This window comes from Gopherus evgoodei, chromosome 3, assembly GCF_007399415.2.
Source record: "Gopherus evgoodei ecotype Sinaloan lineage chromosome 3, rGopEvg1_v1.p, whole genome shotgun sequence".
Classification (NCBI taxonomy): Eukaryota; Metazoa; Chordata; order Testudines; family Testudinidae; genus Gopherus; species Gopherus evgoodei.
Genome location: NC_044324.1, coordinates 130,433,285 through 130,460,118, shown reverse-complemented (window position 1 = coordinate 130,460,118; position 26,834 = coordinate 130,433,285). Strand labels below are relative to the sequence as shown.

General features: G+C 41.2%; 1 protein-coding gene across 1 annotated transcript in view; it reads right to left on the bottom strand.

Moving 5' to 3' along the window:
- Positions 1-2,025: 2,025 nt before the first annotated feature.
- Positions 2,026-26,834, bottom strand: part of SNX9 (sorting nexin 9) — a 98,741-nt gene continuing 73,932 nt past the window's right edge. The window contains 7 exon segments of the mRNA XM_030556650.1: positions 2,026-4,079; positions 11,778-11,869; positions 14,015-14,129; positions 15,923-16,012; positions 18,062-18,138; positions 25,391-25,433; positions 25,435-25,469. Coding sequence (XP_030412510.1) covers positions 4,032-4,079; positions 11,778-11,869; positions 14,015-14,129; positions 15,923-16,012; positions 18,062-18,138; positions 25,391-25,433; positions 25,435-25,469 — 500 coding nt within the window. The 3' untranslated portion in view covers positions 2,026-4,031.

Sequence of the window (26,834 nt, the reverse complement as noted above, 5' to 3'; positions counted from 1 at the left end):
TATTTGTATTGGCCATTTATTTTCAAGTACAGCAGTTCCTTGATAGTGCAGATGGTCTCTCCTGTGACTGTGTAGTTTACTCATTTGGGGATTTGTTTACATTTTGGAATGGCTGCATAAATAGTCATGCTGCTTTCTCTGCCAGAGCTAAGAGTATGTTTATAATCAGCATCTAGAAAGGAAATAGCAATAACTGTCTTCCTGGGTAAAGTTCATCTCCTGCTAAATAAGAAACACATTATTTACCGTGGAAGTAGTTCATTTCCATCTCTTTTGGTTTGTACATCTAGACATGGAAACAGGGCAAAGTAAGTGACTATCAGGTCTTGCTCACCAAGGTCAGTGCTCACACAAGATGATTCTTTGGTGCTGTAGAAAGCAGTGATGATTCAGCAGTGCACACCTTTGCTTGAGTCAGTGCTGAACCAGTCCCCTGGAATGGCATTTAGGCGGTTCTTTGTATTACACCTCACCAAAGAATAGCAATTACAGCCAAGATCTTTTTGGTGTCCTAGCCATATTCCACTTCTAGTAACTATGGTAGGCTCTTCCAATCTAGAGTCCTAGCCCCTTTCATTTGCCATTGTGCAGCACAAAAATTTTTCTCTCTCTTTCTTGAAGAGTCAGCATGGCTCAGTGGAGTTTACCCTGGAAAACAAGAATAGTTTCTAAAAGGTGTCTAGGACTAAGTCCCTGCAGTTTCAATTGTTTATGGTGAAATTCTTCATGTCCTGTACCCAGCTGTTGTGCACTGTTAAACAGCTGGCATGTTCTACTTCCTGGATTACTGCATTTTGATGATGGAAGAGGTGATCCTTGCCCAGTCCTTATTTCCCTTAAAACTATTAATAGGTTACTTAAGTACTGTGTTGCTCGAGGACAGGTGGGGAAGAAGTTCACATCAAATCATATTTGTTTTGCAGTGACATGACAATTCTAAAGGAGACAAATTATGCAGCTACTGTTCTCCAAGGAACCATTTGTGCATTTATGTTCTTGTTTCTGCTATAATAGTAATTGGAGAATGAGTAGTCCCTCTATCACTGCACAGGATAGCATTTGTTAACCAACCTGGCCTTAAATCTAACTCCTAAAAGGGGCTAAATGTTTTAGAAAGTGGCTTCAAAATTTGACACACATGGAGCTGCCAGTGTTTGATAGGACACATTTATTAAATATAGGAAAATAATATGCCAAGAAATTAATTTCCAAGGCATTTTGGAACTTCTGTGGGTATCATTCAGCCTCATCCTACTACATAAAATGTGCAATGATTGCACAGCAATGTACTCTTCTCATTTTATTGCTAGGTGGGAGCAGTGTCAGTGTTACAGCTATGGAAGTCTTGCATGGCCATGCTCTCCAAATCCCTGCCGCTAACAGAATGATCCCCTCACTTCCCCGTTAACTAATTAAGCCAAGAACCTGCCAACATTTTTATTCTATAAGCTACTTTCTTCTCATGGACCCACCTTCCTCTAGCAATACCGAGGTACTTCTTGGTTGTTTTTTAACTCACCGGCAGCAGAATTGAGCAGTATAGTATTTGCCTTCTCTCCTACATTCTTTATGGAAGTGAGGATGCTTTTTCATTCCTCTGCTGGCCAGGTTGCATAACCTGATGAAGCAAAGCAATGTAGGACACATTTGCACCTCACACTACATCTTCAAGTTAAGAAGCTGTATGATCTTCTCCTCAAGAAAACAGTCTTATGGGTATACATAAATATATATTAATCTAAAGAAGTTATTTTCTAAAACAAACAGATTTGCTTGTTTTAAAAAGTTTTATATGTCTGATATAGGTGCTACAAACAGAGCTTGCCCACACTGGAAATGCACACCTTATGCTGAGATTCCCAAACCACATCCAGTAAAAGATTCAAAACCTGCAAGTTAGTGCATCAGGGTCAGCTCAAAGCTTGGTAAAAAGACATCCTCCCAGCTAAGAACCAGTTACAAAGAGCTTTCATCACTGCAAAATGAATATACAGAGGCTGGAAAAATGTTTCTTTGAAAAGGTGCTTTCAGAATTTACTGTACACATCGTAACAATTTATTTTATAAGTTGCTTCTACATGCAGGAAAGATCTTACATTTGGTGTAAAACATTTATACACATTCTTTACAATTTGTACATATATTGAAATGGCTCTATGGAATTTGGAAGAAAACTAAATTGAGGGAAAACAAAGTATTTATAAAATATGAACAAAACCCATGCCATTAAAGAGCATCTGGACTCAGGCTTTGTGATTTGTTTGCTTCATGTTATTCAGGCAGATCCAGATTTCTTTTATTGTAAAAATATTTCACAAAAATGACAGCAATACACAACAGAGTAAGGCAACAATAGAACCAACAGAATGTACCCGTCACTTAACATGGCTTTGTGGGTAAAATAAATTATTCCTTAAGTTGTTTGTATTTGAGGGAAGATTTTTTAGCAAAAGCTGCAGTTTGGCATCCTGGCTTCCTTGTGGCATTAAGTGAAATACTGGACGGTAACTATATATAAGTTTGCCTAAAGTCTAGTCATTTAGTGGCACTTCGCTAATAACGACAATAACCGTGCCATTCATGTGCTGTGAACACCATACCTCATTTACAACTATAATATTTTTAATAACTTATTTGCCACACATCCTAGATTTTATTCAACACCTCAGAGGTCACGCTTCAGTTTACACTAGAAAGTCCACACCTCCCCCCTACACCTTTTTTTAGTGGCTGTGGATTATTATTTTATTTTTTTTTTAAAGCTAAATGGGAGCCAGTAGCATGTTGCGCTACTATGTTAAAACCTGAGTTGGGTAGTAATCTAGGAACTTCTGTCACTTGGGGTCAAAAGTGACTGGAAGTGTCATCTCTGCAGATACTCTGACTTCTGTAGGGGAAAGGGGAGGATGATGGCCAGGACACAGCACTGAGAACCCTATTAGAGGTAGCCCATGGCTGCATAATATTTAATGTGGTCAGACTAATGGTGTGAAAGAATATTTTTCCAGATTCCTGGAATGGCTCTTTCCTTGGTTAATGTCTCTTCTTTGCACAGTGCATGGCCAGGAAGGGAGGGAGAGCCCAACACACACACAAGCTCTAAAGCTTTGTTCCACAAGAATGGAATATTAAGTAATTATGGAAAAAAGTGAACAATTTGCCAGCCAGCATGTTAGGGAAACTGTGTGCTGGAAGTACAGGTTGGAAAGCACAACCATATAGAGCAAAATGCTCACCAAACAAAACAATTAAGAGTTTATCTTGAGTGTGCAACTGAAACATACACAAACTTTATATAACTGCTGAAAAGAATTCCAACAAAAGGCTGAATGGTATATAAGGAAAATAAAAAAATATAAAAACCATCTTTTTCTGGCTTATTCACTTTTTTTAAATGAAAAAATACCTCGTCATCTGACACTAGTTAAGAGTAAACTGGAAGAATTTATGACAAACCATGAATCTGTTTGTAAGCCATGGCAACGCAGAATAGTTTGACAATTTCAATCCCTACAACTGAAACCACTTTCCAGCAAGAGACAGCTTTTGTTTAAAAGACAGATATGGAGGGAGAGTGTTCAACATAAATAGATACCTAAATAACTGGTACATTTAGGCTGAAGAAGTAAACATCAAATTGTCACTTTTTGCAATTCAGATTTTTTTTTGTTTTTGATGGCAAAGACTAAGGCGGATAAAAGTAAACATCTTAAATTATTTTAACTTTTTTGCAATTCAGATTTTTTTTTGTTTTTGATGGCAAAGACTAAGGCGGATAAAAGTAAACATCTTAAATTATTTTAACTTTTTTGCAATTCAGATTTTTTTTTGTTTTTGATGGCAAAGACTAAGGCGGATAAAAGTAAACATCTTAAATTATTTTAACTTTTTTGCAATTCAGATTTTTTTCCTTTTGGTGTGGTGTTTTTTGGTTTCTTGGATGACAAAGACTAACAAACTTTTTAGTCACATTGCCCCCAAATCAGAAAAGCACTTCGGAGTTGTTCTTCATTATCCATCCCAGTTTATTTCTACATCACCGGAAAGCGGCCAAGTGCCTGCCTCAGCTTTTGTGCAATCTGGAACAAACCAAACAAATAGAATACATGAATAGCATGACTACTTTACATATTTAAATTACATAGCTTTCATGCTCATTTTAGAGCTCTCTGCCAAGAAAATTTCAGTTGATTCATTCCTCGAATATTAAACGTTCAACTCGGGAAAACAGTATTAGTAGATGCAGTGCTTTCCTACCCCAATTAATGATTCTGTGTATTTAGTGTTCATGAAAGATATTGGATTGACAGCTTTGGACTCACCATACCTCTAGTTATTGACAGAACACACATAATATCGGTAGTGCCAGTGCAAGGTTCCTACACTTTTGTACCGATGTGCCTCAGCCCTGACCTGGAGGGACACTTCAGTGGCAAGAGGTTTGGTAATACTTAAGGCCCATTTGGTGCTTTTCTGCAGAGACCCCATAATTGCCAATTAGTGCAAATTGATGTGATGCTTTTTGTGACATGTCTAGTAGCAACTGCAGTGAGACAAACAAGTCATTAGACTGAAGATCCACCCAATTGCAACAACCATTTCTGCTCAACCAGGGGCAAAAAGGTTTCATATTCCATTACCAATCCTTTAAGCTGTTCAGTTCCTCTCTCATGATTCTTTTAGAACTACAATTAATTTTTTAGACTCTAAGTGGCTTTAACCACAAATATTCTGGTACAAATTCAGAGGGGCATCTGAGCATAGGAGTCTCAGTTCAAAACTTACAACTTCTCCCCCAAGGTGTATGTTATGCCAAATAAAACCCACTCAAGGTCCCATCCACCTATACTACCAGTAACACACTGAGGGACTGAAAGAAGTGGAGAAAGAGCGGCAAGAAAAGGGAGTTAAGAGTGTGTAAATTAAAGTAAGCTTAGTTATACTTTAAGCCACCTCATCTTCTGGCTCCTCAAAATGTAAATTACATCATTTTGAAACTACTTACCAATATGCAAGTCTCAAGAAGGTCTAGGAGTCTGAGACTAAGGAAAAAAGGCTAGTGGAGACTAAGCATAGTATAACTCTCTTTCAGCTACTTAAAGTTATACAGCTACTGGGAACCAAAGTAAAGTAGTAGTATTTCCTTTCTTCTACTTTCCCATGTTGTTGGCATGTCATTTTCCTTTCCAGTGTAGAAGGCAAAACACACAGACAACCGGGAAAGAACTTTTCTGGAAATCCCCTAAAATCCAACTCTATACTGTGGTGCTAGTGTTTTCTTAAGTCCTTTGTATGGGCTAAAATCAAACTTATTCCACATACAATATCCCAAACATACTATCCCTCATTGTTGATTTGTGGGGAGATTAGACTCCTACCACTTCCTGTTTACAGATATTTGGATCTATGCCTTGGCCTCAGATGTACTTTGAGACACTGACTGTCACTTGCACTGATTTGCACACACTTATTTTTAAAATTTAAATTAGAGAGAATTTTCATTTTGATAGGTGTGACGCTGGCAGACCAGGTTCCAGCTCATGCCAATGCCCTTAGGCCTCACTGAAATGACAAGTGCATAGCCAGAAACCAGTCTTCCTCACCGGTGTGTTAGTGTTAAAATATGTATTAGATTTATAAGAATGGAATCATAGAATATCAGGGTTGGAAGGGTCCTCAGGAGATCTTTGAGTCCATCTCCCTGCTCAAAGCAGGACCAATCCCTAGACAATTTTTTGCCCCAGATCCTTAAGTGGCCCCCTCTAGGATTGAACTCACAACCCTGGGTTTAGCAGACCAATGCTCAAATAAATCACTGAGCTATCCCTCCCCCTGTGTTTAGTGTTTATACTTTAATACATGCAGCATCCTACAATCATTTCATAATCTTATAACATGCGGTACAGATGTTATAAGGTTATATAAGTGTTTGCATTGTAATGCTCTGTAATTGTGTAGGTCGTCAAATGGCAATATAGAAACAGAAGGTGTTGGTCCTGCCCACCAAGAAGGCCCACTGAAACCAAATCAGCTATTGTGAAACCTCAAAGAACAAAAACTTTGTTGATTGCCTCCCCTACACACACACGAAGAGAGGTGTAGGTGGACTCATCCCATCAGTCTGAATTCTGAAGGAAGAGAGTAAATGTTACTCCTGGGGGAATCAGACGCCACTGTGCAATGCAGAATTTTGCAGAAAATGTTTTTTGCACATTATTTCCTTTCTCCCACAGAAACTGACTGCAGCACTGCTGGCTGCCACTAGGGGCTTCTGGACCCAGCAGAGTCCAGCTCACACATAGAAGACACTGCGGGGAGGAACAGGAGGGTTCCTGGCAACTGCAGTTCCCAACATGCCCTGAGGGAAGGAGACAGTGGTGCGCAGGAAACTCCACACAAGCACAGGACCCAGAAGCAGGCTGTTTCCTCTTCTGGATCCCTGGGTGGCAGGGGGATAGATATCTGGGGTGGGGTGAGAAGCACAGCTGGGCTCTGGGCTTGGGAGGGCCCTGTGGCTGGGTTCTGGGAGGGAGGTGGAGAGTGTCTGCTCCAAACCATAACAGTGCATTCTTTCTTCAGTATTTGGATAATTGTTATTTGCTAAGGCAGTGATGCAACTTTGTTTAAATAAATAAATAAATACAAATCATTTCATCCATTAAAGCAGGCCTGCACAACTCGTAAAGCAGCAAGGGCCACATTACTCCAAAGAAAACAGCTGAGGGCTGAAACCCCCCCACGGAAACACACACTCCCCCCCCAGGACTTCCCAGCCCTGCAGAAACACCCTGCCCCAGCACCACCCAGCCCTGCAGAAACAAACCCTCCTTCCCCAGCGCCGCTCCACCAAAAAAGCTGTGGGTCAAAAAGGAAGGTTGGGGGTGGGGAGGTGATAATTTTAAATCAGCCAGGGGCTCCCAGCTGAAGAGATGGCTGGGAGCCCTCCGGGGCAAATTAAAGGGCCCAGGGCTCCGGCGGCCGGGGGAACCCGGAACTTTGCGGGGCTGGGGCAGGGGCAGGGATTTAAAGGGCCCAGAGCGCCTGCCGCTGAGGGGAGCCTGAGCCGTTTACATCCCAGCCCCAGCCCATCCGCTGGAGCCGTGGCTGGGATTCAAAGGGCTCTGGGCTGCCTGCAGTGACGGGGAGCCCTGAGCCCTTTAAATCTCAGCCGCGGCTGGAAATCTCTGCAGGCAGCCCTGAGCCCTTTGATTCCAGGCCGGGGGTGAGATTTAAAGGGCTCAGGGCTCCCCGCTGCTGGGGGCAGCCCAGAGCCTTTTGAATCTCGGGCGCGGGCTGCACAGTGAACCTCCGCGGGGGCCGTATGTTGTGCAGGCCTGCATTAAAGCTTAACTCTTTAGGCTAAGAAGGTCTTGAGCTCCTGCCAGCAAATGTGGATGCAATTTACATTAGTATTTGGTGGATGAGAATTCTTGAACTAATATCAAAAAGGGGGACGTACGCATAAACCCATGCATGCTTGGATTTAACAAACTGGCTAGATGTGATCTGTCATTCACACTGGGTGGTTTTTTCAGACACATGCAACCGTAATGTCTGGACAATAATTTTAATCTGTTATGTATTTCTGAGGGGGGTCACTTAGTATGTTCTTGAGTAAAATAGTAACTGGCAGCTATTACTGCATTTTCTCTTGTGTTATTCATAGTATTAAGAGTTGGGCTGGCCACTTGCCATAGGACCCAATTCTGATTTACGCTAAAGCTATTTTACACCAGCCTGGCAGTGTAAGGGGGAAGGGGCTTAATTTGCAGTTTTGGCTACATTCACCTTGGAGAGAGCAGGGGTAATGCTAATTGCACATACCCCTGAGCCTGCTGGGCAGCTGCACCAGAGTGTGTGAAATCACCTTGCTGGCAGATAGGTGTCATTATCACCACCCTTCTCTGTGTGATTCTGTCAACAGACAGCTGTAAAATCTGGTCTGGGAGAGGCTGATTCAAAACATCTCTTGGCCAGGCCAGCTCCATCCACTTTGTAAGGAAACACTGACCACATCTGGGTATTCATGTAGAGTAGAGATTACAGTAAATATGCATTTATGCCCATATTTGTCAGAAAACTTTCCAATTCTTAGCACCCACAGCCAAAGTTCTGCCAACAGAACTCAACGAGTGATTCCGGTGCTTTATCTTGCAGTTCTGGTTAAGTTCATTAGGATCCTTATTTATATTGTCCTTTTTGTGCATACACCATAAATTTCTGTTTTGTTCACTTTATGCTTTCAACTTCAATTTCTTTTTTGGAACATAAAAATTGTTTTCTTGTCTTTTCTATTATATTCTGATAGCACCACTCTTAAAATTGCCCAGCACTATAAGACCCTGTTTTTCAGTTGTATGCCAAACTTTAACCACTTGGTCTGAAATTTTCCAGGCTGGGTTTCTGTCTCAGGCTGAATCTTTTTGAAAATTTCAGTGAAAATAGTTGAGCGATTTCTGAGAATGAGCCTTTGTAAAAATACATTGTTATGCACATGTTAAAAAAATTCTAGCAACTTTAAAAAAAAAAAAGCTAATACTTTGGAGCACAGACTTAAAATTAGGCAGGGTTTGGTCTTTTGTATCAGGAATGAGCTTTTTGCTGTCACCAGGAAAATCCAACCAAATCTGATCAAACTGAAAAGTTGCAGTTCATACATGCCCATTAGACATGTAAAAGTTTAACAGCTAAACTCTCTGAAGATTCAGTCCTCAAGGAGTATGTTCAACCCCCCCTCCTATCTCCTAGTGCTCCCGGACTCTGCATGAACCATCCTCACAGGACAAATGAGCGTGCTCCAGCCATCAGGGCAAAACCTGCAATAGTTGCTCTGGCCCAGACACCAGAACAGAGCAGGGAGCCTGTCTCCTGTGCTTCCAATGATGCTCCTGCTGGCACCCAGACACCATGGAGGAGGAAGTGGTCTGATATGAATACAGAGGGGACAAAAGCTGAACTATGGGGAGGGAAAGTAGGACAGTAATAGTTTAGGACAAGAAGTCTCGGAAAACTGGGTTGGAGGGGAGGAGAGAAACTCTGACTAGGGGATGAGAAGATACTGGGAGATGGTGTGGAAATCATGGGGGGCAAAGCCATGAACCAGTTGGCAGTAGGTGGGGGAGTGGTCTCTAAAATCAGATTAGGAGATAGGGGAGATTGAGACTGTAAACCAATAGGCAGAGGAGGGGCAGAGGAAAAGGAAGAGATTTGACAAACAGATGGGATGCAGCTGGGAGTGGCTGGGGAAAGAGACTCAGATGAGGGAAATGGACAGTGGAGAGAAAACAGATTTGATGAGGAGCCTGAGCAGGAGGCTGAGTGGGACTGGAGCGGGGAGGGGGTGGGGGCAAAGACTGGATGAGGGATTTGGGGCAGGAGAAAGGAACTGGGAGCTGTCTGGGCATGGAGACTGGACTAGGACAAGCAGCCTGGGAAAATGGGCCTGGAACAAGATGCCTGAAGAATGGAGACTGGGACTGGGACAGGGACAAGGAGCCAGAGGTGTGGAACAGGCAGAAGAGTGTTCCCACTAAAACACAATCCCCTTCAAAGCCTGAAGAGAAACCCAGGTTTCTTGAGTCTAACCATTCTTCTGCTGTTGGCAAATATCCATGATATCTACTGGCAAAGTGTCTCTCTCATCATCTTTTAGTGCTGGTCCCCACAGAAAATGACAAATTTATTATTGCTATTAGTTACTCCATTAGTTCAAGTGGTAATGGTCTATGCTGTGAATATAAAAGGCTCCTATTCTACTGATGCCACATGATGAAATTTGTTTTATCAGTTTGTATTTAGAAAAACCCTAATAAATTATGCACAAAGACTATTACATTAAAGAAACCATCAAGTTTGCTAAGTGAAGCGCTCAAAAGTTAGGAAAAGCCAGAATTAAGGTTGCCTATGCAAACTTAACAAGACCTTTTGTGCATATGCATCATTGTAGTCTTTGATTACATGATTGCATACTAGTTTTTCCACAAGACCCTGCCTCATTCAGTGCACTGGATGGATGGTGCTCACTGAATGAGCAACTATTCAATATTTTGTTTTTTTCCTTGTTGGTCAATGTATGTTTCTAGGCCTTATTTACTCCACACTAGTCAAGCACTAATTAACCTATTTACACAATGTCTCTGATAAGTGAGAGGGATATTATTTCCATTTACAGACAGAAAGATGAGACAGAGAGATGAAGATAAAAAGTAGCCACTAATTTTAGGTACTCTATTTGAGATGCCTTGGACTTGATTTTTCAGAGTAGCTAGCATTATATAGCCTTTTATACGCTGAAAGCATAACTCCCAGTGACTTCAGTTGAGCACCACAGAAAGGTCAATGAGACAAGTAATAAGTCTGTTTTCACAGCAGGGTTTGAAGAGCGTGCAGTAAATAAGGCATGTGGCCCCATACTGAACAATGAAGAGAAAACAAAACTTATTCCTGAGGGAATTCTGCACCAAAAAAATTAAATATTCTGCACACAATGTTTTACAATTCTAAAAAAAATTCTGTATATTTGTCAAAACAATATAATCACACCATTTTCAATTATTTGCTGACAAATATTTTGAAATAAATTACCAAAAAAATTGAAAATGGTATGATTATATTGTTATTTTGACAAATAAAATACACAGGGCTTTGCAGAATTTAAATTTTAAAATTTTTTCAGTGCAGAATTTCCTTAAGAATACCAGGGTTCAGTGTGATACAATCAGGGAGTGGGCAGCTCAGTGGAGGGAAGGAGGGTCTGGGTGCAGGGGCAATCTTGGTACACAGGCTCAGTGCAGGGTTCTGGGTGCAGGGAGAATGAGACTCTGCAAGGGGGGGTGAGGTGAAGGTGATTAGGGCTCTGGAGGGGGACGGGCTTGGTGGAGTGGGGGTTCAGGGTGCAGCTAATCGGGGCTCAGTGGGGTGGGGAAGTTCTGGGTGCAGGGGGCTCCTGATATGGAGGGAGCTGAGGGGGGCTGTTTCCGGTGCACAAGTGGGGGGAGGGGTCACTGTACAGGGAGCTGCTCCCTCCCCCAGCATCCTTCCCCTGAGCCTCACCCCCCACACAGGCACCACCATCCCTACACAGTGCAAAGCTTCCAGCAGCCAGGGGAAGTTTCTGGGGCTTGATCTGACCCAGCTCCGGCTGCTCCATGCAGGGAAGGGGCAGGTGCAACTCCCCGTCTTCCCACCCCACCGTAGCTGGGACTAACATCCCTGGGTGACCAGGGCATCACCAAACTTCCCTGCCCCCCAGTGATTTACCTCTCCCCCCAGCTGCTTGAACAGACCCATCTGAGCTGCTGAGAGGGGAGAGTAAGCACTGGCGCAGTTTCTCTTTGCTTCCCCACAGAAACCATTTCCTGCAAGAAAGCAAAGGGATTCTGCAGGGGGAGCATTTTTCTGCTGTGTTGCAATTGCACAGAATTTCCCCGGGAGTAAAAATATCAAAGAGCTGCTCATTAATCGAGCATAAGTATTTCCTAACTTCTGATGCTTGACTCAGCAGCTTTAATAATGTTATTTTAAAGAAATTAATCTGAGTGTAATATATGATACATAAAGTTCCATGTGCTGCAAAGTTTTGTTTTTGGAAGTCTCTACAGAAAATGTTCTTTCAGTTCATCCTTTGTTCCTGTACTTTTTTGTTAAACTAAATGTAAAATTGCCTTTCAAGCAACTGCTTTCAAAGAGATGTGCACATACAGAATGATTAATACACAACTAGCACTTCTGACAGATAAAGTGGCCTCACGGCCTGCAGTAGAAACGCTGCCGCTTACCGTTTCATAAAACTGTGCCTGCTGTTCCAGGTACAGGCGGATCACGTTATTGTAGTCGTAAATCCGGTTACTGTGGAAATGATTCATCTCCGCTGTAATCAAACACAGGATACAAATTAATTTAGAAGAATGCTCATCAACAAGAGCAGTTTCATTAGTTTTGATTAGTTACTGTGTTAACTAGGAGTGCAGTCTTGGGGTTTTTTTTTTTTTTTTTTTTTTTTACCAAATTCAGTACCAAACCCAGTCAGTGCAATTACTTTGGGAATACTACTACTTTGCACTTTTATAGTGTCTTTCCTCCATGGAGCTTACATTACTTTACAAACAAATTAAGTCACATAACAGGGATTCATCAGTCACTGAAATGCAGCCACCTTTGGTTTCAAACAGTTAAGGAATAGTACACAGCAAAAGAGTTTACTAAATGAAATAAAAAGGATATTGTATCCAATCTAAAAACTGTAGGCAAAATGGGATTAACTAAACTGGAATTTGGCAAGGACATTGGGGTTAATATCCACATTCTTATAAAAAGTGAAAAGCAGTCATGTTTATTAATTAGCGCAAAGATGGCACTAGTCAGCAGCAGTCACCCAATACTGTACTGAGACATTGGTTCAGTATTGACTCTGAGCAAAGACCATCACTTACTGAATCCTCAACAACTTGGTCTCTCATTCAAATACTGACCCAGCCTGCCTATTTAACTTTCAAGATCTGATAGAATCACAGAATTTAGCAGTTTGGCTTGTGGCTAGGTATGGAAATAATTATATAGAACACAATCAATACCTAGCAGATAAGATCTACCCAGGTTTTATATCCTGATTCAGGAAAGCACTTGCGCACATGTTTAATGTGAGGCCCATACTTAAATGCTTGCCTGAATCATGGCCGCAGGGCTAGTAAAACCTATTAGGTTTTACTAATAGGTTAACTAGGATTTAACTAGGATGGGCGGGGAGGGGGCAGATTTTCTTTGGTGGCGACCGCAGTGGCCGGATATTTGGCCGCCCTGGTTGCCACCGGCATTTAGGCCGAGGGAGCTGGGGCAGGGTGGGTGTGGGGAGGGCCACCTGCAGCAAGTAAGGGGAGGGGGGCGGCACGCAGGGGAACTCCCAGCCCCAGCTCACCCCTGCTCTGCCTCCTCCCCGAGCACGCTGTCGCTGCTTCACTTCTCTCGCCTCGCAGGCTTGCGGTGCCTAAGCTGATTGGTGCCGCAAGCCTGGGAGGCGGGAGAAGTGAAGCAGTGAAGGTGTGCTCAGGGAGGAGACGGAGTAGGGGTGAGCTGGGGCGGACAGCTGCTGCACAGCTCCCCGGGCTGGGGAGGGGAGCTGCTGCAGGGCTCGAGGAGCAGGTGGACCAGTGGCGAGCTGGGGTGGGTAGCTGCCGCACAGCTCCCCAGCGGGGGAGGGGGCTGCCATGGGGGGCGGGCGCAAGGTGGAAGTTTCGCCTAGGGCGCAAAACATCCTTGCACAGGCCCTGCATGGCCGTAATGTATCTCCTCCAAACGATAAATGCCTCCCCCCCACCACACACACAGTTGAATGGTTTTCAAAATCCCTTAGTCTGCTGCAATGAAACAGCATTTTTTAAGGCTAATAAAAACCAGAAATAATTATGGGCAAAAATAGCCACGTTTCTGAAGAAAGGAACAGTATGGTCACAAGCAAACCTAAAAAACACATTTATTGTCGTAGAAAATAGCAATCTCTTGCTGAACAAATATAAAAAATTGCTTGTGTGTAATACCAACAAAAGAGGTTTATAGCAGTTCCTGTAATATGCCAATTAGGACCATACTGTAAAAAACAAGTATTTTGGTACTAAGTAAAATACCATTTTCTTTTTATCAGACTTGAATTCTCAACAGCAAATGCAGTTGGTGACATTACCTAGAAGAAAATTCTACTCTCAAACCTAGGAAGGCAACATTGCCTAGTGGCTAGAGCCCTAGACAGACTCAGGAGGCCTGGATCCTACTCCTGGCTCCGCCACTGACCTGCTGATGACCTTGGGCAAGTCACTGTCCCTTTTTGCCTCAGTTTACCCATATGTAAAATAGAAGGATACTGACCTAATTTGTAAAGCTCCGAGATCTACGGATGAAAAGTGCTACATAACAGCTAGATATTCTTATTCCTAGTGCAGCACAGAATTTCCCTTTAAAATTTTCCTCTTAACTAGTCTTTCAAAGTCTGTAACATTATCACTGAACTTCAAGTTTGTTTTACCTTGTAATGCATAAGCCATGGTGCTTACACGCTTCACCATGTTCTGCTTATCCTGTGGTGTTATTTTACTGGTTGCGACTAATTTATCGCTTTCCTTCACTTTTTCTATTGCTCCCTGTTAAGACCAAAATGCAGGATGATTAAAACAGCAATCAATTAAAGGTTATCATATTAGCTTAAAACAGGGGTTCTCAAACTGGTGGTCAGGACTCCTCAAGCAGTCACAATGTTATTACATGGGGAGTCACGAGCTATCAGCCTCCACCCAAATCCCGCTTTGCCTCCAGCATTTATAATGGTATTAAATATATTTTAAAAAGGTGTTTTTAATTTATAGGGGGGAAGGGTGTCGCAGTCAGAGGCTTGCTATGTGAAAGGGGTCACCAGTATAAAAGTTTGAGAACCATTGGCTTAAAACAACAATAACTAGACACAGACCCATAGCATGTGTACAAAATCTGATTTTGCCTTTCAATATTTTCCCCAAAAATGTGTTTAATTTTAGATATCTTTTGTTATGCTAGTAGGGGGGAAATGGCAGAAGACATGAGCACTGATTACAAGCACACTGAAACAGGGTTTGAGACACAAAAGTTAACATACATATTTATAGGAGAGGACAAGGCCAAGCTTCCAAAACATAATGGAGTTCTAGATGGAACATATCTAAACACTTTCAGCTTCCAAATGCTTCTAAGACCTATTCGTTCAAGATTTGTGCAATGTAAACTGCTTTAAGATAATTTAATTCCCAAAAGGGGCCATTTGCTATCAGTGACCTAATGACATTTATGTAGCCTTTGACCTAGGAAGAATAGAAGCTGAGTTTCATAGCACTAAACTTAATGCAAAAAATAATAAACGTACAGAGAATTTGTTTCAAAAGCACTCTCTTCACACTAAATAAATATTCAGCTGGCATGAAAGAATATCCTTTGAGAAAAGGCTCTCTGTTAGTGAGGGTTCTCGCTTTAGGCTTTAACCAACAAAATTTACCTAAAGCCATTTCTCAAAGTTCAGATTTTAAAAATATTTTATGTGCTTTAAAAAATTGTGGGGTGTCACACAACTGTTCTGGTAGATGCCTCAAATTGTTCTGAAAGTTAAACATAGTATATCAAGACACATTAAGTTGTCAAATTCAGTTTTGCTTGCAGCTTGTCCTATATAAAATGAGAAAGCATTCTCTCAACTGAAAATTTAAACGGCAGGAAATTTTTTAAAAAATGCTGTGATAAAAACAAATATTCAGTTTTTCTGAAACGTATGCAAACATTCAAAACTAGAAAACCTATTTGTTACATATATTAATATATTGTACCACTGATATCCAATTATAAACAGGGTTTAGCAAAATCTCTTTTAGTAGGAATATTTAGTCATTTGTGCTTTATTTGTGGGAAAATTAAAGGTGTGCCTGGCAAGTCAGCTGCTTAGAATGAGCCCTTTTTGGGTGCTCATACAATTTTACATACTATAATTTTTTTTCTGTATAAATATTGGTCTATTCGTTTATCTGATGATCACATTAGCTTCATTAGTTGTATAAAGGTAAAGGATATTATTAGCCTCCACCACTATAAACTACTTTTAAGGTTGAATAAGTGCTGATGAAAAGCTATTAATGCTAAAAAACAATAGTTTTAAAAAAAGCCTTTAAAAAAAAATTCCCCTCCTCCCCTGAGAATTTCTCATGTGCAAAGATTCCATTGCTATCTTCATACAGGTTTCCAGCAATACTGACATTAGGGGTATGGGCAAATTGAATATCTGAGTGCAGGACAGGCAAAGTATTGATTTTACACATGCACACCCCTCCCCTTTTACTCCTCACTATGCCCCCAAGTTCATATATCCTGTGAACTTCTCTCCCACCCTTTCCTCACCCTCACCCCCCAAAAAAGTTACCTTGTGAGCACCTATAATGTCAGGGAAGCAACCAAGAAATCCCTTGTATTCATGATTAGTTTCCATCAGAAAATGGAGATCTTTCCTTGGCTAATAAAGAGAATTCAGCAATTATTAATAAAGAAAGATTTATGACACATTAATGTCAGAATTTAATAGAAAGTTACACATATTGACCAAGAGCTGTAAGGCCAAAAAGAGTCTAGCAGCAAAAGGAGATGAAAAAAGAAAAAAAAAGTATAACATGAGAAAAAGATGACTATTTAAAATTCGCTGCCACCCAATGTAAAGATCACTAGTTCTAGATAAAGGCAAGAATTTATGGATTTTGAAAACACTTTTACATGTATTCCAGCTAAACACTGGACATTAAGATAGTGACTATCGACCCATTATTTTTTTTAATATTAAAGGATATATCAGGGAACAGAAGTTCAGGGGTCTCAGTGAACATAAAATCAATAGGATAAACACTCAGTGCCACTTTTTAAAAACTTGTGTTCCATATTTTACTTAAATTATTGTAGCTAATCTCAAAGTTCCACTGAAGAGTTTTTCCAAACACAGCAGTAAGAAAACAAATCATTATGCACAGATACACACTGTGCAGATAAATGTACCCAACCAGCTATTACCTTCAAAAAGTTATTTGTGTTTTTAAAACACCTTCACTTCCCAGTGTAACAATGGATTTGAAAATAACTTTGGACTCTGGAGATTATGCCTTACATGAACAGTCAACAGGTCCTAATCAAAGCCAAATTTAAGGCCTGAACAGTGAGGCAGGTACAGGATCCGTTTTTTAAAATTAGGGACTCACAAGTTAAACCCAATGAAATAATGAGACAAAACAATACATATGAGGGGCAGCATGATCTAGACCCAAGGCCACTGTCCATACTAAGAATGTTTTTGAAAAATTTCCTATCACTGTTTAATGGCATTAGTAACAGTGGGAGACCTAGAGTAGACAGCCTGTGCCGACACCAAAAAGTCGCATTTAATCAGTTGTGAGGATAATCAATTTGCTCTCTTGAAGGCCAAGATGTCTGATCCAAAGGAGATCCTTTTCTAGCACTGTTCTTTCAGCTGACATAGAAAAGAGAAATAATTTATAATGCAAGTTATTACTCCTGGGGGAATTCTGTGCCAATGTGCAATGCAGAATTTTGCAGAAATTAAGATTGAGTGTACAGAATCTTTCCCCCGCAGAAATGGGCTGTAGTGCTAGAGAGTTCCTAGCAGCTGCAGCTCCCAGCATGTCCTGAGGGAAGGAGAGGGTGGCACGCAGGAAATTCTGTGCAAGCCTGGGACCAAGCATCAGGCTGTCTATCCCTCTGGATCCCTGAGTGGGTGGGGGGAACTTGAGGGGGGGGTTGGGTATCTGGGCAAGGAGGGGCCCTGCAGCTGGGCTGGGGAGGAGGGAAGGGGAGGAAGGGGGCAGAGAAACAAACTGGGTTGTCTTAGGGGTTTCTTTAACTCTACTCCTGGGAGGAATTTGTGTCTCTAACGTTACAGACATACTTGCTGACAGGTATTTTGAATTAAAAATTACCAAAATAATTGAAACTAGTGTGATTATGTAGTGTTATTTTGACAAATCAAAATTGCAGAATTTTAAAACACTATGTTCAGAATTTTCCATTTTTTGGCATAGAATGTCCCCAGGAGCAAAGTTATTGAAAAACTTAAATGATAATACAATCTTGAAAAGTGGTGTGTAAAAATATTGATTTTCTTATAGATGTAAAATGTATTAACTCTGCAAGAAACAGGGCCGGCTCCAGCTTTTTTGCCACCGCAAGCAGCAGAAAAGAGAGTGAGGAAAAAAAAAAAAGAAGAAGAAGAAGAAGAAGAAGAGGAGCAACTGAGCTGCCGCCAAAAAGTGTGCTGCTGAAGAGGAACAGAGGGACTGAAGGACCCGCTGCCGAATTGCTGCCGCAGACTCAGATGTGCCACCCCAATAATGGACGGCGTGCTGCCCCTTTCTATTGGCCGCCCCAGGCACCTGCTTCCTTTGCTGGTGCTTGGAGCCAGCCCTGGCAAGAAAGTCAGAGCAGAAGGAAAACATGATCAAATCTCATTGTATGTTCTCATGTAATGTGTATGGATTGACTTGCATTCTATTAGTTTTTATACCTGTTCTGCCACGAGACTGGCAATTTCTTCATATGTTTTTCCTGCTTCTGTTATTGCTTCATTGAGATGAGATTCTCCTAAAAATATATTTCAAATTAAGGTGGAGTAACAAAGTCACAAATACAGTTGCTGAATAAACATAAATGATTTTAAAATCAGGCTGGTCTCGAGTAATGAAAGCTTGTGTGCTGCTGTAGTTATATATTTACAAGAAATACACAGAAGAGAATGGGAGCAAATATTGTTCAACTCTGGTATACTGGTATCATAAGCGAGGGGATGGCCTTTAAATTACTAACGTGATAAAAAGGCATGTTTACATATTCAGGCATTCAACTTGCACAAATTAAACACAAAGCGCCGGGCACTGTAGTTAACATTTTTATTAATAGAACATCTATTTTTAAAAACATTTAATTATTGTATTTATAAGGAAGGATAGGGATTGTCAGAGGGTAAAATAAGCCTACTGAAGCAGGGGAAGAACCTGTGAAGACATTTTATTAAAATCAGGAGATTAATTGTAGAGTTTTTGTTTGTGTCTCGTAGTTAATAATGAATTCTCTTTGATGGTCCAACTAGCAGTATTGCTAATCCCAAGCATTCAAAAAAATCATGAGATTTCAAAAAATACATTTTGGGTTATTTCTTCTTTGCCATCTGGTTTCTGAGCCTTTAAGATACACTTCAGTAACATTTTCAAGCTTTGCTCTTCAACCATGAGGACTATAAGAACAACTGCACACTATCCCCTTTTAATGAAAAGGGATCTCAACTCTGTACTTTTTTTTTGGCCTGACAATTGTTTTTACATTATTATGGATACAAATACACTGAATATGGGTATTTCTCCATTTTCTGAAGATCTTATTTACTAAGGACAGAATCTGTTATTAATAGCAAGGGCTTAATATTTGGCAACTGAAGAGATGCACCAGAATAAAAATTTTTTTTACTAAAAGAACCACTTTGAAATTTAGCAGCTGCTTTTTGTCACCAGTGTGAACTGATCAGTGTTAAGGAGAGGGAGAGATACTAAAGTCAAGGTATGTCCTAAAGGAGGAGAGGAAATAAAGGAAGACAGAGTGGCAATCAGACCCAATGTGCAGACTGTTTCATCAGCCTGATTTCAGAAACTGGAGAGCTCCCAGATGTGCACTGCTATGAGCTGCGGAACATGAGTAATATCTGAATTTCTGGACTTTGATAAGAATAGTGTCTGAGAAATGTTTCTCTCCTTCTCCAACTTCTAAAAAATGATTAGTCATGCCATTTTGTGCCTGCCTGGAGTTTTGAAATAACGATTTTGAAGTTAGATATCTTCACAATAAAAAAAAAGACTTTCAAGATATGTAATTCAGAGGCGATCCCTTCAGAGGCTTGAACTACAGGGAAAATTTTCAAGGAGCCCAATTTCCTAGTTTCACAATTCCACAGCTGCACAGGGGAATGTTTCTGAACATTAAGATAAGGTGCTGTTTAGGTACCTTTCTCCTGGGCTGTATTTGAGACAAAATGGAGCACTGGTTGAATTAGAAAAGGAAGTTAGGATGTTCTGCGTGGTGCTTCTAATGGAGGAGAAAAGGGAGGAGGATCACAAGTAGACTGGCTTTTCAGAACACTTAACATCGCCCCTTCCCATCTTAGCAAGAGGGTGTGTGCATGTGTTTTTCTGATTGGATAGCTATAGGGTGGTGATAGGGCATCCCAAACCACCTCTTTAGAGGGGAATCAGGGTGTGGAAGATGGCAAGGTACAGGTCGTGTCAGAAGGGGTTCCATAGGCTACCACCAGCAGCCTCAACCCCAACCAAGTTGGTTCACATCATCCTTTCAATGACAGGAAAGTACAAATGCAAGGGAGAAGGAAGTGTTTTTATTCCTTGCGCAAAATTAAGCAAATGTGTGGCAGGTATGCAGGCCACCATGGCACTCAGTGAAAGCTCAGTTCAGGGGAAAACAAGGTGATCCTCAAGTCCAAGGCAGGACCAGGAAGTAGATATGGCAATGTTACAAAAATCCCCATCTTCATTAAATTAGATACACTGGTTTATTCCAATAGGGCAGACAGGTCAGATGTCAATGGGCAGGTTTTTAATCTCTTATTCTGGGATTTGGGCCAAGAAATTGAAGCCAAATCGGGGGCTGGAACATGTGGTTAGGACCAAACACTAACAAGATTTGTAGCTGAAGTTGGTGGTGAACCATGAGGAATTCCAATGCCAAATCTTTGGTTGTTCCCTTTACAGGTGGGGCCTCATGGGAACACTGTTTTATTCACTCAAGGCTGCTTAGTGAAGCTTCTACTGTCCTTGGTCTGCTGCTCCTCATTAAATGCTTTTGTGTGCAAGGTTAAAATAAATGTGACTGGGGTGCTCAACTGGCGAAGGGTGAATTAGGGGTGAATCTGCCTGAGGGTAGAACTAAGACTTTAATAACAACCCTTAATCTGAAAATCTCACAGACTACTCAGATTAGGCCCTGCCCATGAGCTGTCCATATCACACCCGGCTTTTGAACTGTTTTGTATAATAATGGAATGAGCTGTTATTTGTGCAATGTGTTTACCCCTGACTGATTACAATTTGTACAGCTTTCTGTTCACTAGAAGGGATATGGGCCAGGTGAGTGTGTCCAGCTGCAGGGAACCTTTCAGCAGATGGCAAGATGTTTGGGGTTCCCTTTAATCATAAAGGAAAGAGACAAAAGGATCCACATGCAGCAACTGACATATTTAACAGAATTAGACACAGCAGCAGGTGTTTCACACCTCCCTGGGGATAATTAGCGGGCTTATGGGTATTGATGCAGGGAACTAAAAGCTCTAAAAAGCAGCTAAAGACCAGCTAAAAAGGAGCTGCAGATGATCATAAGGCATCCAAACTTGACTGCAAGGTGGTAATGCCCAACAGGCCATTTTGTGAAAACCTAGTAGCTGCCCCATCGGGTGTTAAGCAGCCCCTGTTTGTCACTGTAACAAACAAGATATGAGAGGATGGGTGGGGCAGGGGAAATGGAGGGAATTCCTGAAGGAGTTCAATATATTGTCATATTAGCTAGCTGACTGGAGATACATAGATACAGTTGGTGTTAATTCAGAGGTTTTACATTATCAAGAGGATTGATGTATTCAAAAGTGGCCTAAGGAGTGGCTTGAAATGGGTGTACACATCATTATGTGCCAGGTAGTAAAGTCTGTGCAGCTAATGCAGAGGTTATGGGCCTGTGTGTTGCACTATTAAATATCTTTTCACCACAAGACAAATTCTTGGTATTGATACTGGTTTTGCCAATGCTCTCCATTTCAGAAGGGTAGATTCTGGTAACTAATGCCGTTTGCCAGTCAAAACTGGTTACCAACACCTTGTTCTTTGTGGAACCATAGCTCCTGGCGGCCTTAAACACTGGAAGAGAACTCCATTGGCTCAAAGACATTCTAGGTTTTCAAGACAGGTTTCACTGAGTTCAGAGTTAGGAAAGGCATCCACCCACGATTGGCCCATTGCCAAAAGCTCCTGGTGGCGAGATATGTGGTGTGACTAGTGCACCACAGGTTGGCAGCATTCACCATGGGGCCAGTCTGTTGCTAGCTGACAGGATTTGCAGAATAATGTGGGGAGTTTTATTAGGGAAACTCGTGAAGGGTTTAGCCCAGGGTGAGAGGACCCAGCATGCAGGTCAGATTTGGTTTAGTCAGGGCCTTGCCTAGATTTTGCCATTGTAGAAAGAAGGCAGTTTTATTTAAGGCTCCTTTCCCTTACACCAAAGAATGCCACAAGTACTGTAGTGTGGTCCCCGTGCCACAGGAGTACTCTGGAACTGGCTGATATACGGCTCAGACAGCTGTCTGTGCTCCTATAGCAGAGATTCCCAAAATAGATCAGGCAGCGCACAGGGTCATGACAGTGTTAAAGGAATACTGCCTGGAGGAATGGGTGTATCCAGTAAAAACTTGGAAGGTGTATTGTCTTTGCATACGCATGAGGCAGGCTTTGCATGTGTATTTGGGGGTCTCAGTTAACTGACAAGATGCCAGTTTGCTGTATGATCAGAAAGGAATTCTTATCTGGGGATCAATACAGTAAATTTAGCACATACTCCTTTTAGGATTGGTGCAGCCTCCGTAGGCATCGATTTTTGGATGTTTCAGGCTATTGAAGATAAGATGTTAGAGAGCCTATGTCCACACTATGGAGGAGTCAGCAGAGCAAGTAGGGAGCATATGTTAAAACCGGTTTCTCATTTTTAGGGGAAATCAGAGTTAATATACCTGTCTGGATTTGTGGGTACTCAATGTTACACTGGCTTCATAAGCAGGTGGTTACATCACCCAACTGGTCTCAGCTGGGCTTCAGAGCCAAAGTTCTCTATAGCAGTTTGGCAAGAGTAGCATGTTATGGGACACTCCTGTGTCTCTTTTGCACTAATCTGTGGACATTTCACATTGCCTAGCATGCCAATAGTCCATTAGAGAAGAATCATCTTAGAACTTGCACCAGGCTCAATTTGAAAATTAACAGTCAGTGGAATTTAGGGTGGATTACATAGCTATGGCCAAGGACCAGGTTGGTCTGGTCAGAAACACTCACAAGGCAGATGTGTCAGAGAGCTGGCAGACATACACAAATAGATTTGATCAGGAGAACCATGAAACATGAAGCTGTCAGTCTTTCTGACTCTTTTGGATCTGTGCTGATGGTCAAAGAGAGCAGGAATGATGCCCCTGAACCACGGAGGGAAAAAGAGTCCACTTATCTGATAAAGGATCCAGTATGTGGTTGAGCTATCCCAAACAAATGCCGCCCCTCCCCGCAAAAAAACAAAAACAAAAACCACAAATTTGACAAGAGTTAGCTGCCAGACAGTTGGGAGGCAGGAGGGGAAGAATGCACCCAAGCAATTTGCTGGCATCTCTGTAAATAGTAACAGGCTGCAAAGGGAGAGCTCTGAGGACAAATCTGAGCAGAGGACCCAGGATAGACTAGTGGACTCCACAAGCCTGTGGGGTGAGACGAGGTGTAGAGCTTCACATACTGAACTCTCCCTCATCTATTCCATCATTTTTCTTCACAGGGGGAAGGGTGATGGGAGATTCAGTACTGGGCTGACTCATGAATTGAGTGGCGGAGGGTTGGGTAAGGGAGCCAATCCTCATTCTTTGGCTGTATGGTATGAAGCCATTTAACCCTGCACTGGACCCAACTGCTGTGGTTGGGAGCGGGAGTGTGTCAGCACCCCTTTAAATATTAAAGTTAAAGCTGCAGCCTGCTGCTTTCAATCTATTCATGTGTCTATGTCTTCATTCTTCTGGATGTCCAGTCAATCACAGAACAGCAGCATCCAAACCAGACATCACATGAGATTACACACTAACAGCAGACAGAGCTGAATGACTGGTAGCGATAAAGAGGTTTAAAGTGATTTGTGCACTCCACTTGTTCTGTCTTTTTGGGAGAGAAGTGAATTTTGAAGCAAAGGTTAACAGACTGTTGTACCAGGTGTATTAAAAAGTAAAATATATGGGATCAGGACAGAGGATAATAAACTGGAAGGAAGCAACTTCTTCTAGCAAGACACTAGGGTGCAACCAGGTATATCTAAGGGAGTAGCAAGGGGAAATATTCCTGCCTACTTCCCAATTACCAAGGTCTCTATCTTCCATACCATTCGAAGATGCTGGAAATCAAATTACCAAGTTCCTTCGTAAGGCTGATCTGCAAGTTTGCATCCTAGCTTTTAAAGCCACATTCTTTGTTTTCCCTTTACTCTGGTAAAAGAATGTGTGTATAATTACCAAAGTAAAGTTTCAGTCTCTTCCCAAAGATTCATGCTACAGGTTTTGTCTGGCTCCAGTCAGGATTTGTATGCATTTTACATATTTAAGGTCTACTTCAAGCGTGGTACACAAGACAAATACACAAGAACATAAAAATGCAGAGCATACACCCACAGCAAAGAACCTAATTTCAAATCACAGGTTAAAATGGAACCTGAATTAACAGGCAGAGTTTATAGAAGGATACAAAGCAAAGAACCAATTTGCAGTAACCAAGTAAAAAATCCCAGCTGGAATAAGTTACTAAATCAAATGTCTAAAAAAATTCAGAACATCTGTAAAATGCCACAAGGAGTCCGGTGGCACCTTAAAGATGAACAGATTTATTTGGACCACCGGACTCCTTGTTGTTTTTGTGGATACAAACTAACATGGCAACCCCCTGATACTTGTAAAATGCCAGTTAATAAAGTGATCTGAAAGAAAAGTAATAGTTTTAAAACTCAGTGACAACATTCTAGGTTAAAAACAAAAAAAATCTTTAGGTTCATTTTGGGATGAAATCTGAGAAAGATTCCAATTTTGTTTTGAGAATTTGGGGGGGAGGAAAGGGCATGCGGGAGAGTGACCCGATGAGGTCCTTCACCATGTTGAAGAACCTTTTCTGCACATTACTTGAGAAAACAATAGCAGAATTTGAGTGATTATATTTGATGTAGCCGGCAATTCTATTCCAGTCCTGTGGAAAGAAATGGGGAGGAGAAGCACTGTGCAAATGAATGTGTATTACGAATACAGATTTGATTTCTGATGCTTCTAAACAGCAAGTTACGTATGCATAATGAACAAGCAAACTGGAAATCTCAAAATGTGATGACTAGCCTAGTAGAAATGTGCTAAAGTGGAATTCAAGTTTGGCCCAAAATAAGATAATGCAATAAAGTAGGTCCCACAAAAAGAAATGTCCATTAATTATTTTTTCATCTTATGCCTCTTTCCCTCCTCCTCACAACAACTCAGCATGACAGTCTCCATTTATTAGTTGTGTAGATAGGGCCCTTTAAAAGACAAAGTGTCTCCAATCAGGTAACATAATCCAATTAATTACAAAAATGGGTTTTAAAATGTCACCCTATAGTTGTGATGGCAAATGTTTTTACATCCATCAGTTTCTTCTGTAATGTAACACACAAGTATTGATCATAAAAGACATGCTACAGTTGATTGTCAGTTAGGTCAATGACAATGTTACAGATTAGTATTAGATCAGACTGCTACTGTAATACCTCAAGTTAAACAAAAAATATTGTAAGATATGTTCTTATCTGAATTCTCATTTGCATTCCTTATATAAACAAACATGCCCATGTCATTTGAAACTCTAAGATGTGGGAACTCAGTCATACAAATAGATAAGGAAAATGTTACTTATATTGAGATTAAAAATTAAAAAGTCCCAATATAACATTATTGACAGCAAAATGTTGTATAATAGAACACTTGACATATATTTCTTAAAAATGAAAGAACCAGTGCAAATGAATATATAAATACCTTGGTAACCACTGGTGCTGAAAACCAGTGCCAGACTCTGTAAAGGCTTTTCCTATCTTCTGATATTCCTTGGGTAATGCTGAAGAAAAAATAAAAGTAAAAACGTAAATTACGGTTTTACACTCACTGAATTATACAGCATTTCTGGTAACCAAACAGCTATTCACTATTAACCAAACATTTATTCTTGGGAAAAATGTTCTAGAAGTCCACCATAAGTCATATGTATTTGTACTTACGTTTTATGAATATTTTTGTAACGGCAACCACTTTAAATAAAAGATAATACCTGTCTTAATTTAGTCTTTCTATAGTTAGCCCAAAGAGATACCATAATATCCGCACAACGGGTAGTACTGCATATTCCCTACTGAAAATTGACCATTCCAAACTCCTGCAGATAAAAATTCTTCAAACTGCACTATGACTTATTTTAAAATATAAGTGTGTACGTACATATTTTAAAATCACACACCAAATAAGTATCTGTCTCTGTATATACAATCTATGCATCTGTCTCTGTGTATATAATGAACATGACATATTGTGCGTGTGTACGTCTAGAGATCTCTCTCAATATCTTATACAGATACACACACACACACACAAAACACCCCTCCTTTTCGCCTTCCCCCCACTACAATAGAGGGATGTATGCTTTTCTAAGAAAACTTAGCCACTGCGCCTTGAGCAGGGGTGAAAGTAACTGTAAGGACTTACCGATATGCCAGAGTCCTGAGCAGGGGGCGTGGCCTCAACCGGAAAAGGCTGGGCCTTTAAGTCACCCCTGGAGCTACCAGCTGCAGAATGGCTGGGAGCCCCGGGGCAATTTAAAGGGCCCGGGGCTCCAGCCGCCACTACCGAAAAGGACCTCTGGGCCCTTTAAATCACCAGAGCCCTGCTGCCACCACCACCTCAGGGCACTGGCAGCATGGCTCGGGAGGTGATTTAAAGGGCCCTGGGCCCTTTAAATTGCCAGCCTGGGAAAGCTGGTCCGGCATGGCATACTGGCTTTTGCCGGTACGCCGTACCATAGCATACTGGTTTACTTTCACCTCTGACCTTGAGGAAAGAACTGAAAAGGTCACCATGTGTATCCATGCTTGCTTATCTAAAGCAACAAATATGTTTAAAAAGCTTTCAGGTAAAATGTTCCCCACCATGAAAGCTTAAAAGTATTCCTTCATTTCCTCTGTGAAGAAAACAGAATATTTTGTGTTTAAATGAACACTAAAAACCAGGGAGGGTGTCACTTTATTCCAAATTCCTATTCATGCAACCTATACAAATGCATCCCAGAAGTACAGTGAGATTTTTCTCTTAAGTGAGCCATAGCTTCCTTTTAAACATAAAAATTTGTTTCAGCGATATATCCTTGACCTGGGAGTTAGTAACATGAAGACACAATCTTTTATACTAAGAAATTACATTAGCTGCAATGTTA